The 12979-nt window shown below is 48.9% G+C and overlaps 1 protein-coding gene across 1 annotated transcript in view; it reads left to right on the forward strand.

Moving 5' to 3' along the window:
- Tbc1d10b (TBC1 domain family member 10B) overlaps positions 1-12401 on the forward strand; it is a 12786-nt gene extending 385 nt beyond the window's left edge. The window contains exons 2-10 of the mRNA XM_008823979.1: positions 2-867; positions 4545-4644; positions 4893-5000; positions 5099-5205; positions 9670-9784; positions 9903-9968; positions 10134-10323; positions 10679-10833; positions 10917-12401. Of these exons, the coding sequence (XP_008822201.1) occupies positions 2-867; positions 4545-4644; positions 4893-5000; positions 5099-5205; positions 9670-9784; positions 9903-9968; positions 10134-10323; positions 10679-10833; positions 10917-11561 (2352 nt within the window). The 3' untranslated portion in view covers positions 11562-12401. The remainder of the gene's footprint in view (position 1; positions 868-4544; positions 4645-4892; positions 5001-5098; positions 5206-9669; positions 9785-9902; positions 9969-10133; positions 10324-10678; positions 10834-10916) is intronic.
- Positions 12402-12979: the final 578 nt, after the last annotated feature.

Below are 12979 nucleotides of genomic sequence, written 5' to 3' on the forward strand. Positions count from 1 at the left end.
GGCCCCGCCGCGCCGTCACGGCGCCCCCGCGGCCCCCTCGCCGCCGCCCCGGGGCTCCCGGGCCGGGCCCGTCGTAGTGGTGGCTCCTGGTCCTCCAGTGACCACAGCCACCTCGGCCCCCGTCACCCTGGTGGCCCCCGGGGAGGCGCGGCCCGCTTGGGTTCCGGGGCCGGCTCCGACTTTGGCCACGGCGGCCGCAGGCAGCACAGTGGTGGTACTGACCCTGGAGGCCTCACCCGAAACCCCGAAGGCGCAGGAGTCCCCGGTCCCGGCGGCCGGGGCAGGACCCGAGACGGCGGTGGCTTCGGCTTCAGGGGCAGATTCCCCGAAGACGGAAGAGGCTCGAGCCTCACCTGTCCTAGGACCAGGGACCCCCACCAGGATCCCTTCCAGAACGGCGCCTGGAGCCCTGACTGCCAAACCCCCACTTGCACCCAAGCCGGGAACCACAGCGGTTTCAGGAGTGACTGCACGGGGTGCAGCAGGACAGGTGACCAGTGGACATGGAGCGGCAACATCAGCATCAGCGGGGCAGGCTCCTGAGGACCCCTCGGGGCCTGTTACAGTCCCTCCAGGGACGTGTGAGGCTCCGGTAGCAGTGGTGACGGTGACCCCAGCTCCGGAGCCTGCTGAGAACTTTCAAGACCTGGGCTCCACGTCCAGCCTAGGACCTGGCATCTCTGGGCCTCGAGGGCAGGCCCCGGATACTCTGAGCTACTTGGACTCCGTGAGCCTCATGTCTGGGACCTTGGAGTCCTTGGCGGATGATGTGAGCTCCATGGGTTCGGACTCGGAGATAAACGGGCTGGTCCTGCGCAAGACGGACAAGTATGGTTTCCTTGGGGGCAGCCAGTACTCAGGCAGCCTGTGAGTAGCCAGTGGAGACTAACTGGGGAAGCGGGAGAGGGAGGAAGGGGAAATGATACACCTGGGCCAGCCTCGGACCCAGGGGGTCATTGTCAGGAGCTTTGGTACCCAGAGCATCCTGAGGGTTCTGTGGCTTTAGCGTTTGAGACCAGGGATCAAGGCATCTGGGTTTAAAGCTAGACCTTGCCTGTGTCCTTGAACTAGTGGTGTCACCATTTCTGTGCCTCAATTTCCTCTCTCTGAAGGGTTGAAAATGAAGCAATACCTGCTAAGGTTATGCTAGCTGCTTGCTATGAAACTCTTAACTATAGGCCAAATATTCTGGAAGGTTGTTTGGACCAGGGTTCTGGTAGCGATCTTTGGCCCCTGAGGGAGAGTCTGGAAAGGATGCCACCACTTCAAAGGAGGAGTGGGTCTGATAGGATGGTGCGTCGGGGATCTCTGGTTGACTGAGGGGAGACCCTGGAGACAGGGCTTCTCTGTGAATGAGGGTAGTCTTGTATTTTCACTGGAGGAAAGGGGGTGGGGGAGGCCTCTTCCCCATTTCCTCATCTCCCCAGCCCAGTACTCTTTCCGAGTTCCTTCCAGGGCCTGAGTCACTCCTAGGTGGGGGTGTGATTGCCCTGACTTCTTCCTTCCCTCTTTCTGGATCCTGACCATTGTTCCCATGCTCCCTTAACCTGAAGGTGAGTTCAGCCTGCAGCATAGCCTGAGGACACTGCTGCCAGGCCCTGTGCTGTACCAAAGCCAAAGTAATACTTTCAAGGGGCGCATCTGCAGGGAACGGTGACTACTCAAACATCTGGTTTCAATATAGAAGGGCAGGCTTGGCCTGGATATCACCACAGGGTTTTGTGAGTACCCAGGGGTTTTGTGAGCACCCAGGGAAGGGATCTTTGCCTAGTTCGAGAGTTCAGCTGAAGACAATCTAGGGTGAGTGGGATTTAGTCTTGGCTATGTGTAGGATGGGAGGGTATTACAGGCAGGGTTTATAAACAGAAAATCAGAAAACTTGATTGGTCAGCTAGAGTTTGACGCTGGTGCTTTCTCATGCATCAGTTTACAGATTAAGAAACAAAATTAGAGCAGTCGAGTGAATTGCCTCTGTCAAGTAACTTGGATCTGTGTAACTAGTGGTCCTTTCTTCAGTACCAGGCTGTCCTGAGGAACTTGGGTTCTATTCAGTTTTAGAATTCTCTTGTGTGTCAGGCACTGTGCTGGGTACTATTTCTTTGCTTTGTAATTTTTCCCCTTTAAAATCTGTCTTCCATGCCAGAGAAATCCACCCCTGAGGCCGGCCTGATGTGGCATGTTACCTTGAAAACTTTTTTGTCTACAGAGTAAAGTCCAAGCTCTTTAACTTCCTTGCTGTCCAGCCATGCCTGCCTCTTTGGTCTGATTTCCCTCCATTTGTCTGTCAGGCCCTCTACATTGTGGCCCTGCTGAACTGATTGTAGTTTATTCAGCCTGTCCCACCTGTCAGCAGTGTGCTTCTTTCCCTTTGCCTGCTAATTTCTCCTCCTTTCCCCCAGGAAGCCTTCCCTGACATCCACTCTCCTCACTCTTAAGTAATGCCTCTTGTGTCAGTCTTTGGCATTGCACTCCCCTGTACAGTAGTGGATTTATCTCCATCCTTAAGATGTAATGGTCTTGCCTGAAAGTGTGGAACTGACTTATGATAGAGGTTTATTTTTCTTTTTCAAACAGGGTCTCACTATATAGCTCTGGCTGGCCTGGTCTACATTTCGAGTTCCAGGCCAGCTTCAAGCTCACAGAGATCCACCTGCCTCTGCCTCCCGAGTGTTGGGATTAAAGGCATGTACCACATCTGGCATATGACAGAATTTTTTTGATTTACTACTTTTTAAAATTTTTTATGTGTATGAGTGTATTGCCTGTGTGTAAGTGCACCCATGTCATGCAATGCCTACAGAGGCCAGAAGAGGGCATCGGATCCCATGGAACTGGTGTTACAGATGGTTGTTAGCTGCCATGTGGGTACTGGGAATCGAACCTGAGTCTTCTGCAAGAGCAGTCAGTGCTCTTAACTACAGAACCATCTCTCTAGCCCCTGATTTACTATTTTTAAAATTTACTTTTAAATTTATGTATATGGATGTTTTCAGTGCATGCAAGTGTATCATGTGTGCAGTGCCCTTGGAGGCCAGAAGAGGGTGTCAGATTGGAATTGGAGTTATGGACAGTTGTTAGCTGCCATGTGGGTGCTGGAAACCAAACCTGGGTCCTCTGCAAGAGCAGCCAGTGCTCTTAGCTGCTGAGCCATCTCTCTAGTCTCTATGATAGAAATTTAGTGAGATGGTGTTGTTAAGGAGCTTTTAGGATAAACAAACACATAAAGAGTTCCTATTTAACAGTCTTTTTTTTTTTTTTTTTTTTTTTTTTTCTGGGTTTTTTGAGAAAGGGTCTCCCTGTAGCCCCAGCTGTCCCGGAACTCACTATGTAGACCAGGCTGGCCTTGAACTCACAGAGATCCACCTGCCTCTGCCTCCTGAGTGATGGGATTAAAGGCATGCACCACCATGCCCAGCTTAACAGTCTTTTATATGCATTTTTCTCAATAGTTCTCTTAACTGTAGGTGGTCTCATCCCCGTTTATAACTGAGAAAGAGACTTGGGTTAATCACTTGTTAAAACTCCCTAGCTTCTAAGGGATAGAATTGGGCTTTTTAGATCTGTTGGATTTCTAAACCCAGGTCCTTCTACTTTGTTCCACAGGTAGAGTCTTGTAAGTAACTTTCTATACAGAAACACCTTGAACATAAAGCTCTGACAGAACAGTGAGCAACAGGGCAGGCAGGAGAACTTTATTTGTCTGGGAATCTGAGGAGATTTCAGGAAAGAGGAAGTAGAGGAAATCATAGATGGTACAATGAATCTCAAGGGTCTGACAGGATGTTAACTCAAGTTGCTTCTAAAGAGAGAAGTAAATAGTAAATAGAAGTAAATTGCTATTGCATACTGAGCCCCCTGCTACAGGTTATTTATAAACCCTTTAAGGTATATAGTGTTATTCTTTCCTATAAATGAGGAAACTGAGGCTTAGAAAAATTAAGTGACTTGCTCAAAGTCACACAATAAAGTGGTAAAAGTAGGTCTAATAAAAAAATGTAGCTTTTAGCTGGGCGTGGTGGTGCACGTCTTTAATCCCAGCACTCGGGAGGCAGAGGCAGGCGGATTTCTGTGAGTTCAAGGCTAGCTTGGCCTACAAAGTGAGTTTCAGAACAGCTGGGGCTACAGGGAGACCCTGTCTCAAAAGGACCAAAAAAAAAAAAAGTAGCTTTTATGTTATTTGTTATTTTTTGCAGTGGTGGGGACTGAATCCAGGGCCTTGCATATGCAAGACAAGCACAGTACCACTAAAGCTACATCCCTAGTCAAAATGGGTCTTTTAAATATTCTGAACTTCACAAATTTGGATGTGCCAGAAGTGGGATTTGAACACCATCTCTGTATAGAGATCCAGTAGGGAAGGAAGCCTTTAGAGTGTGGTGAATAGGGCCTTGGATGGTGAAGTATTCAGACATTTTGATTTTTAGTACCTGACAAAATTTTTAGTTTCTTATTTGAGCCTGGGGGAGCTGGCTGGCTCTGTTCCCCCAGTAGCCCATGCTTGTTACTACTGCTACTGACCCTTCCGTACTGACCGGATTCTGCAGAGAGAGCTCTATTCCTGTGGATGTGGCTCGGCAGCGGGAGCTCAAATGGCTGGAGATGTTCAGTAACTGGGATAAGTGGCTGTCACGGCGTTTCCAGAAGGTTTGAGGGTTGTGTGGTGGGCTGGCAGTGCACTAGGGTGGGGGAGGAGCATCCCTTTGGGGAAGCCTAGGAAACTGCTAAGATCTGCCCTCATAACACACTGAGGACCGGTGGTACTTGGGCCCTGGTCCAGTGGAGTCACAGCTGGTATGTGGGAGGAATGTTTCAGAGAGCCTGAGGACTGCTGGGGAAAGCTTGGAGGATGTTCTAGCCCTGAAGCTGTCACCCTAGATGATACTCTGCCTTAGGTAAAGCTGCGCTGCCGAAAGGGGATCCCCTCCTCCCTCAGAGCCAAGGCCTGGCAGTACCTGTCTAATAGCAAGGAACTCTTGGAGCAGAATCCGGGCAAGTTTGAGGTTTGTGCAACTCCAGGGTGTGGGGACTTGTGGCCATGTCTCTGCAAGGGAAATTAGTTCTCTTAGATCCAATGGTAATCCCTACTATCTCACTGCAGGAGCTGGAACGGGCCCCTGGGGACCCCAAGTGGCTGGATGTGATTGAGAAGGACCTGCACCGCCAGTTCCCTTTCCATGAGATGTTTGCTGCTCGAGGGGGGCATGGGTAAGATGGCCTGACTATGATGGTTGACTGGCAAACATTTGTTGAAATTTCCAGGTGCTTAAAAGGCTAGGTTGAAAAGTTCTTGCTCTCTAGGACTTTTAGAAGAGTGGTTGTTAATCAATTGTCAGGTAGTGTTAAAGGACGTGTCTTGCAAGGGAGGCTTCAATCAGGTGTTTGTGGTCACATCAACGACTCATTGAGGCTGCATTTAGGTTTTGAAAGATGATTGGGAGCTAGGATAGGTCAGGGTTTTCCTTCCTGGGAGGCTGTATAAGCAGTGTCTGGACAGTGGATGTATGGAGAGCTGAATCTAGAAAAGAAATTTGGGCAAGATCACTGAGAGCCAAGGTACTTGGAATTTTGTTCTAAAGATTAAGCTTCTTTAGAATGAAATGCATATACCATTCTCCAGAAGTATGTAAGGTGATCTTAGGTAGTGTTATGGACTTTTTGTATCTGGTGTTGGAGCACACCCTAGGGCCTTGCAACATGCTAAAGCACTCTACCATTGAGCTGCATTCTCAGCCCTAGATGGACTTTTTTTTTTTTTTTAAACCGTGTTTTGCTGTGTAACCAAGGGTAGCCCAGACTCACTCTCTTCTTACCAGTTGCTAGGATCATAGATGTGTACCACCATTTCTGACTTAAATAAACATCTTTTAAACATCAGTATGTTCATCTTTGAACAAATAATTATTGAGTACCTGCTATCTGTCAGGCACTATTCTAATCATAGAAGACAACAGTGAACCAAAAACTAAAAACAGTTTGCCTATCTGTACATGATAAAAAAGGAAAGTACATCATATGTGGAATAGCATTAAAGAGGAGTTTAAAGCACGAAAGAATAGTGAATGTGTGTCAGGATGGGATTATACGGAAAACAAGAGAGCAACAACTTGCTGATAGAGATTGAAGAATTGGGGGAAAGGTGCTATGTCAGGAGTTTTGGAATGTTGCATTTAAAGCGTTTTAGACTGGGGCATGATAGCTCATGTCTGTGATCCCTAGTAGTATGTAAGGCGATCTCAGGTAGTTAGGTTGGTTTCTGTGTATGTGGTTCAGGGGATCAAGCTAGCACTTTAGAGGCTGAGGCAGGAGAAGGAGGATTGTCATGAGTTTGAGACCAGCTTGAGGTACTTAGAAAATTTTAGGACAGACTGAGCTACAGAGTAAGAACCCTGTCTCAAACCAGGAGAGATTGGATATCCGAATATAGCAGGTTAGATTATATAATATATATTTAAGTCTGGATTTCAGGGAAGACGTTTAAACTGGACATAAATTGGATATTGAAAGTTTTAGCTTATAGAGGGATTAACTTACCCATGGGACTAGATGAGGTCACAAAGTAGCAAGTAGAGATACAAAGGGAAGATGTATAAGGCTGCCCAGAAGCACCAACGTTTTGGGAATGGGAAAATGAAGAAAGAAAGAGAAAAAAAAAAAAAAAAAACTGCAGAGGACACTAGGACTTTAAGCTAGAGAGGCAGGAAGAGAACCAGGAAGGAGGGCTTCAAGATCAGTTTGAGAAATGCTGCTGAGAGATTAGTAAATCAAGTTTGAGAATTGGCCTTGGGACTTAACACTGCAAACTCTTTGGTGACTGTTGTTTTTTTAAAATATTTTAAATTTTTATTTATTTGGGTCTTTCTGAGACAGGGTCTTTCTGTAGTCTTAGCTGTCCTGGAACTCACAACGTAGATCAGGCTGGCTTTTAACTCATCTGCCTGCCTCCTGAGTGCTGGGATTAAAGGCGTGTGCTATCACAACCAGCCTATTACTTTTATTTTTATGTGTATGAGTGTATTGCCTGGATGAATGTAAGTGCACCTGTGTCTGACCTTGGAGGTCAGAAGGTCTCAGATCCCCTGGAACTGGAGTTATAAACAGTTGTTATGCTGGGAATTGAATCTGGGCTCTCTGCAAGAACAGCCAATGCTCTTAACCACTGAGCCATCTCTCCAGCCCCTGGTCATTTTGAGACAGTCTTGCTGTGTAGCCTAGCCAAAAATCTTGCTTCAGCCTCTTCAGTGCTGTGGTTAAAGGTGTAAGCCACTGCACCTGGATTTTTAGTGACTTGATGAAAAGTTTTGTATGGAGCTGAAAACAAGTTTTGTGTGGAGCAGTAGGTAAAGGCCTGGATAGGATCAGAGAAAGAAGGGGGAAGGCAGTGAGTGTCAATTCTAGAGCAGTTTTGCTGACCAGGTACAGAAAGAAACTGTTGTTTGAAAGAGAGTGGAATTAAGGGACTTTTTAAAAAAATGATTTTATTTACTTTGGGGTTTTTGAAACAGGGTCTCACTATGTAGCCCTCTAAAAAGAGTGGAGTGGAGAGTGGAGTTGACTTTTTTTTTTTAATGATTTTATTTAGTTTTGGTTTTTTTAAACAGGGTCTCACTATGTAGCCCTGTCTGGCCTTGAACTCACAGAGATCTGTCTGCTTCTGCTGGAATTAAAGGCTTGTACCACCACACCAAGCTCAAGATTTTATTTAAAAATTAAAAAAAAAAATTTTATGTGTATGAATGTTTTGCCTGCATGTGTGTAAGACACCACATGTGTATAATGCTCATGGAGGCCAGATCCCCTGGAACTGGAGTTACAGATGGTTGTTAGTTGCCATGTGGGTGCTGGGAACCAAACCCAGGTCCTCTGGAAAAGCAGCCAGTGCTCTTAACCCCTGAGCTAGCTCTCTGGCCTCCAAGGAACATTCTTTAACAAGGAGTAGGGTCAGTCAGATGCCTCAGGTAAAGGCACTTGCTTTGCAAGCCTGACAACCAAAGTAAGGAAAAAAAAAAAGAAATAGCATATCTGAAAACAAAGCTCAGTGGTAGAGTACTTGTCTAGCAGGAATCCTAGGCCCAGTGCAAAATAAATAAAATTTAAAAATCAGATAATTGGTGTGCTGATGGGAATGATTTAGTAGAGAAAAACTGATGAAGCAGGAGAGATGGCAAGTTTCTGGATTGCTTGTGTGGGCAAGTGGGGAATAGGATCCAGAAAAGCTATGTGAGACCGGGCTCACAGACAGTTCACTTGGCAAAAGAGAAAGCTGGGATCCAGTTGTGGGCAGAAGGATGGATAGAGTGGAAGTCATGTGTGTTTTTAAAGATTTATGTGTTTATTTTTATTTGTGTGCCTGCATAAGTTTCTGTGAACCACTTGCATGCAGGTGCCCAAGGAGGCCAGAGGGTATCTGATTTTCTGGAACTGGAGTTACAGGTGGTTATGAGCCACCTGATGTGGGTGTTGGGACCCAAACCTGGGTCCTCTCCAATGGTAGTAAGCACTTTTAACCACTGAGCCTTCTCTCTAGCCCCCTGTATTTTGGTTTTGTTGTCTGTGAGGGTTGGATTTGTTTTATTATTAGGTAAAATAAACAGGTAAAACAAACAGATACAAAGTAAAGAGCAAAAGAAGTAGGGGTGGGGATGCAGCTCAGTTGGTAGAGTACTTGCCTAGAGTACATGAAGCTCTGGGTCCGGGCCACAGCACCACATAAAACCAGTTTATGGTGGCTCATGCCTGTACTCCTGGCACTAGAGGCAGGAGAATCAGAAGTTCAAGGTCATTTTTTAATACACAGAGAGTTGGAAGCTAGCTTGGGTTACCTGAAACCCTATCTTGAAAGTTTTTGAAATAACAGTGGTGTAGTTGCAGTTAAGAAATGATCACATCTGAATGACTAGACTTGGCAAAGCTACTATAAGCGGTGTTAGCAGTGTGTAACTGAAGGCAGGGAGAAGATCTGTGAGGTCAATATGTATTTGGGGCAAGAGATAGAGGTCAGAATTGGAAGTAACTGGAAGGAGAGAGAAGAGGCATGAATGGAGCTCAGGATGTAGTTTTGCTTGGACTTGGTGATTAGCCAGAGAATGAGAAAGGCTGTTTTCTTTTGATGGAGAGTTGAGTATATAGAAATAGCAGATGTGATGGAGTTCTGGCAAGGAAAAGGAGAAAATTTAAAAGGCAGAGAGTTTGAGATGCAGAGATAAGAGACAGATGTGAGGTACAGCTGACTTCCAGGCCTTCACCAAGAGCCAGGACTCACTGGACATGCTGAGAGACCTGATGAAATCCAGTGAGCCAAATAAAGCAGGCCCTACCCTGAGAGTGTCTGCTCTGGGGTGGTAAAAACACCCCGACAGTGGTAAAGGAGAGAGGGCTGATGCTGTGGCTGTTGAAAACTTCCCAGCGAAAATGACCTTGAATGTTTCTGGGGTGGTGGCAGATGAAGAAAGGAGAGAGAGCAGTCTGTACTGGGGAATGGGAAGAGAGCATATGGGATATGTAGCCAAGAAGGAAAGGTGGGGGCCTGGAATGCTTTGAATGTTGAACTTCATATAGGCAGGATTTGGAAGGTGGATGTGTAAGTGGTAGGAAAACTCTGAGATTAATCTGAAACTTAATGTTCTGGGCCAGAGTTAGGTTTGGTGACTGCCATCTTCTGCATTCCCGTAGACAACAGGACCTGTATCGAATCCTGAAGGCCTATACCATCTACAGGCCTGATGAGGGCTATTGTCAGGCCCAGGCTCCAGTGGCTGCAGTGCTGCTCATGCACATGCCTGCTGAGGTCAGCATCCGTGGACCTTGTTGGGGTGGGGGTGGGAAGATCTAGGCATACAATGGTGATGGGTGAGCTGCCTACTCCCTGCTTCTCAGGCCCCATCCCTCCTTGTTCTTGCCCTTAGCAAGCCTTTTGGTGCCTGGTTCAGATCTGCGACAAGTACCTCCCAGGTTACTACAGTGCAGGGCTGGTGAGTGTTTGGAAGCTGAGTGCACTTGGGGCTGTCATTTCTCCAAGGCCGAAAGGGGTCCTTGCTCTACCTCACTCTCCTATTCTATCCCTCTCTCCAGAGGTTTTGTATCCTGAGGGGGCCATAGCAAGCCAGACCCACTTCTCATGCTCTTCCCACCTCTAGGAAGCCATTCAGCTGGATGGAGAAATCTTTTTCGCGCTCTTGCGCCGGGCCTCCCCACTGGCATATCGGCACCTGCGGCGGCAGCGTATTGACCCAGTGCTCTACATGACAGAATGGTTCATGTGCATCTTTGCCCGCACCCTGCCCTGGGCTTCAGTGCTGCGTGTCTGGGACATGTTTTTCTGTGAAGGTATTTCAGTCACCACCTAAGCTGTGAAGGGGCTGGGCTTTCCATGGTGGCTGCCAGAGGGTCCCATCACTTTTCTGGTGGCCCAAGGACAAAGGTACTTGTTTGGTCTAGGCTTCACAATAAGCGGCTGTAGACTGGAAAAGCAGGACTGGTCTTGGTTCAGCCACCAACCTAGAGTCTGGTTGTCCTCCAAGGAACCTGTAACCCATAGTGACTCATTCTCTTCCTGGTGCCTTAGTTTCTTCACCTGTAAGGTTGTCAGTAAATGGGGACAGGGGCTGAGTCTTCCCTAAATGAGATAGGCTAATATTCTGGGCCTGATCTCCTTATGCAGTTCTTCTCTCTGACCCTGTAGGCGTTAAGATCATCTTCCGAGTGGCCCTGGTCTTGCTGCGACACACATTGGGCTCTGTGGAAAAGCTACGCTCCTGTCAAGGCATGTATGAAACCATGGAGCAGCTGCGCAACCTGCCCCAGCACTGTATGCAGGAGGACTTCCTGGTGCATGAGGTAGGCCTTGAGCCTGAGCATACTGCAACCACTTAGCCCATTTCCACACTCATCTTTATTCTGGCTACCATGTCCTCTGTTAGGTAACCAACCTCCCTGTGACGGAAGCACTAATTGAGAGGGAGAATGCAGCCCAGCTCAAGAAGTGGCGGGAAACCCGGGGAGAGCTGCAGTACCGGCCCTCACGGCGACTGCATGGCTCGAGGGCCATTCATGAAGAGCGCAGGCGGCAGCAACCACCCCTGGGCCCTTCCTCCAGCCTCCTTAGCCTCCCTGGTCTCAAGAGCAGAGGCTCCCGGGGACCTGGAGGGGCTCCTTCCCCACCACCTCCTGTCCGCAGGGCTAGTGCTGGGCCTGTCCCTGGGGCCGTGGTCACTGCTGAGGGACTGCATCCATCCCTTCCTTCACCCATGGGCAACAGCACCCCTCTAGGCGCCAGCAAGGAGACCCGGAGGCAGGAGAAGGAGCGGCAGAAACAGGAAAAAGAGCGAGAGAAGGAGAGGCAAAAACAGGAGAAGGAGCGGGAGAGGCAGGAGAAGGAGCGGCAGAAGTGGGAGAAAGAGCAAGAAAAAGAACAGCAGAAGCAGGAGAAGGAGCGGCAGAAGCAGGAGAAGAAGGGCCAGGGCCGGAAGCTCTCCTTGCGACGAAAGGCAGATGAGCCTCCAGCACCCCATGATGGTGGGGACAGGTCCTCAGCAGCAGAGGCCCGGCAGGATGCTTACTTCTGACCTCTGTCTGGGGCTGGATGGCACGGCCTTCCTTTTCCTTCAGCCAAGAGCAGGCATGGCAGGGGTGCTCCTCCAGCCCCCTTGGCAGACTCTCCCTTTTTCTGAGGAAAGTGGCTTGATCCCCCTGACTCCTTGCCAGCAACTGATCCCTATATGACCAGGGCAGCCAGAGTGCATGGGACAGCTACGTTTCCTAGGGTAGCCGTGACCAAGTCTAGAGACTCTTGCCTCCAATTAGGCCCAGCTGGGGTCTGTCACTCCTACCAATTCCTTCTGGGGTCCCCTCCCAGGTGCTGCCTCATCACCATAGGTGGTGACTCTTGGCAATGGCAGTTAGCAGTTGCAGATTCTTACACTCCAGTGGCTCCCTTTAGATTGTGGAGCATGGTTCCTTTTCCCGTCTTGGTCCCTGCCTGTCACCCCACTGCCTTTCTGGGGGCCAAGGCTCTTTTTCTCCCTCCTGGGAAGTCCTTGTGTTGTAATAATGTACAGAAGGTCAGGTCGGCCTGGGGTGGGGTGCTCTGTCCTTTGTTCTCTTTCCACAGTGCTCCTGTACTCGTTTATTTAAGGGGACATGCACTGAAATAGGAAATGTCCTCCACTTCCCCTCCACCCTTGTCCTGCTCTCCTTCACACATCTGCTTTGTATTCTCAGGCCTCTGCTGTCTCACCAGAACCCCCACCTTCATCTTGTGCCCTTCTAGCCTTCAAGCCCCTCTCTCAGTAAGGGTCTTCCCTTGAGTCCAGGGGGTGAACCCAATGTTTACATTCTCTTCTGTCTCAGTCCCATCCTGTGCCATGCTTTGAGGAACCGGAAAAAGAACCTGCTGTTGTACCTGGGTCTGTCTCCTGCCTTGTTATTTGATGAGGGGGTTGGGGTAAGGAGGGAAGTGAAGGAGGAGGGAAGTCAGGAAGGAAGGCTGAGACTCCATGGAAGCAGTCTGCTGATCTTGGCAGGTATCTCTAGGCCCTTGCTCCACTTCAGTCTCTCATCAGCATATATATTGGTCCAGCTCCCACTCCAGCCTTGCCTGGAATCTGCTGCTGTCATTTATCATTGGCCTCCTGGGACTCTGTATGCGCAGCGTGCAGCAAGCACCCGGATCTCCTTCCCAAACTGCTTGTGCAACACCTGGAAGCTGGAGGGGTAGTGAGAGTGCTAGAAAACCATAGTCCTCTGGGGTCGATCTAGGCTCTTGCCCAGCAGCTTGGTGCAGCTCCTGGAACTGGGCTTCCAGGGTGGGAAGCAGCCCAGCTTGCCTTAGCAAGTGCACACAATGCAGCTCTTGCTTGTTTTGAGTGGCTAACTTGTAGGCCCATCTCTCTGTGCTTCTACCCCAGGGGTCAGGATGAGGTCCAGGTAGAAGAGGTCGTCGTCGTCTGTCCGTCCGTCCGTCCGTCCCCCCCCCCCCCCCCCC

Source organism: Nannospalax galili, unplaced genomic scaffold (assembly GCF_000622305.1).
Source record: "Nannospalax galili isolate Female #2095 unplaced genomic scaffold, S.galili_v1.0 scaffold788, whole genome shotgun sequence".
NCBI lineage: Eukaryota > Metazoa > Chordata > Mammalia > Rodentia > Spalacidae > Nannospalax > Nannospalax galili.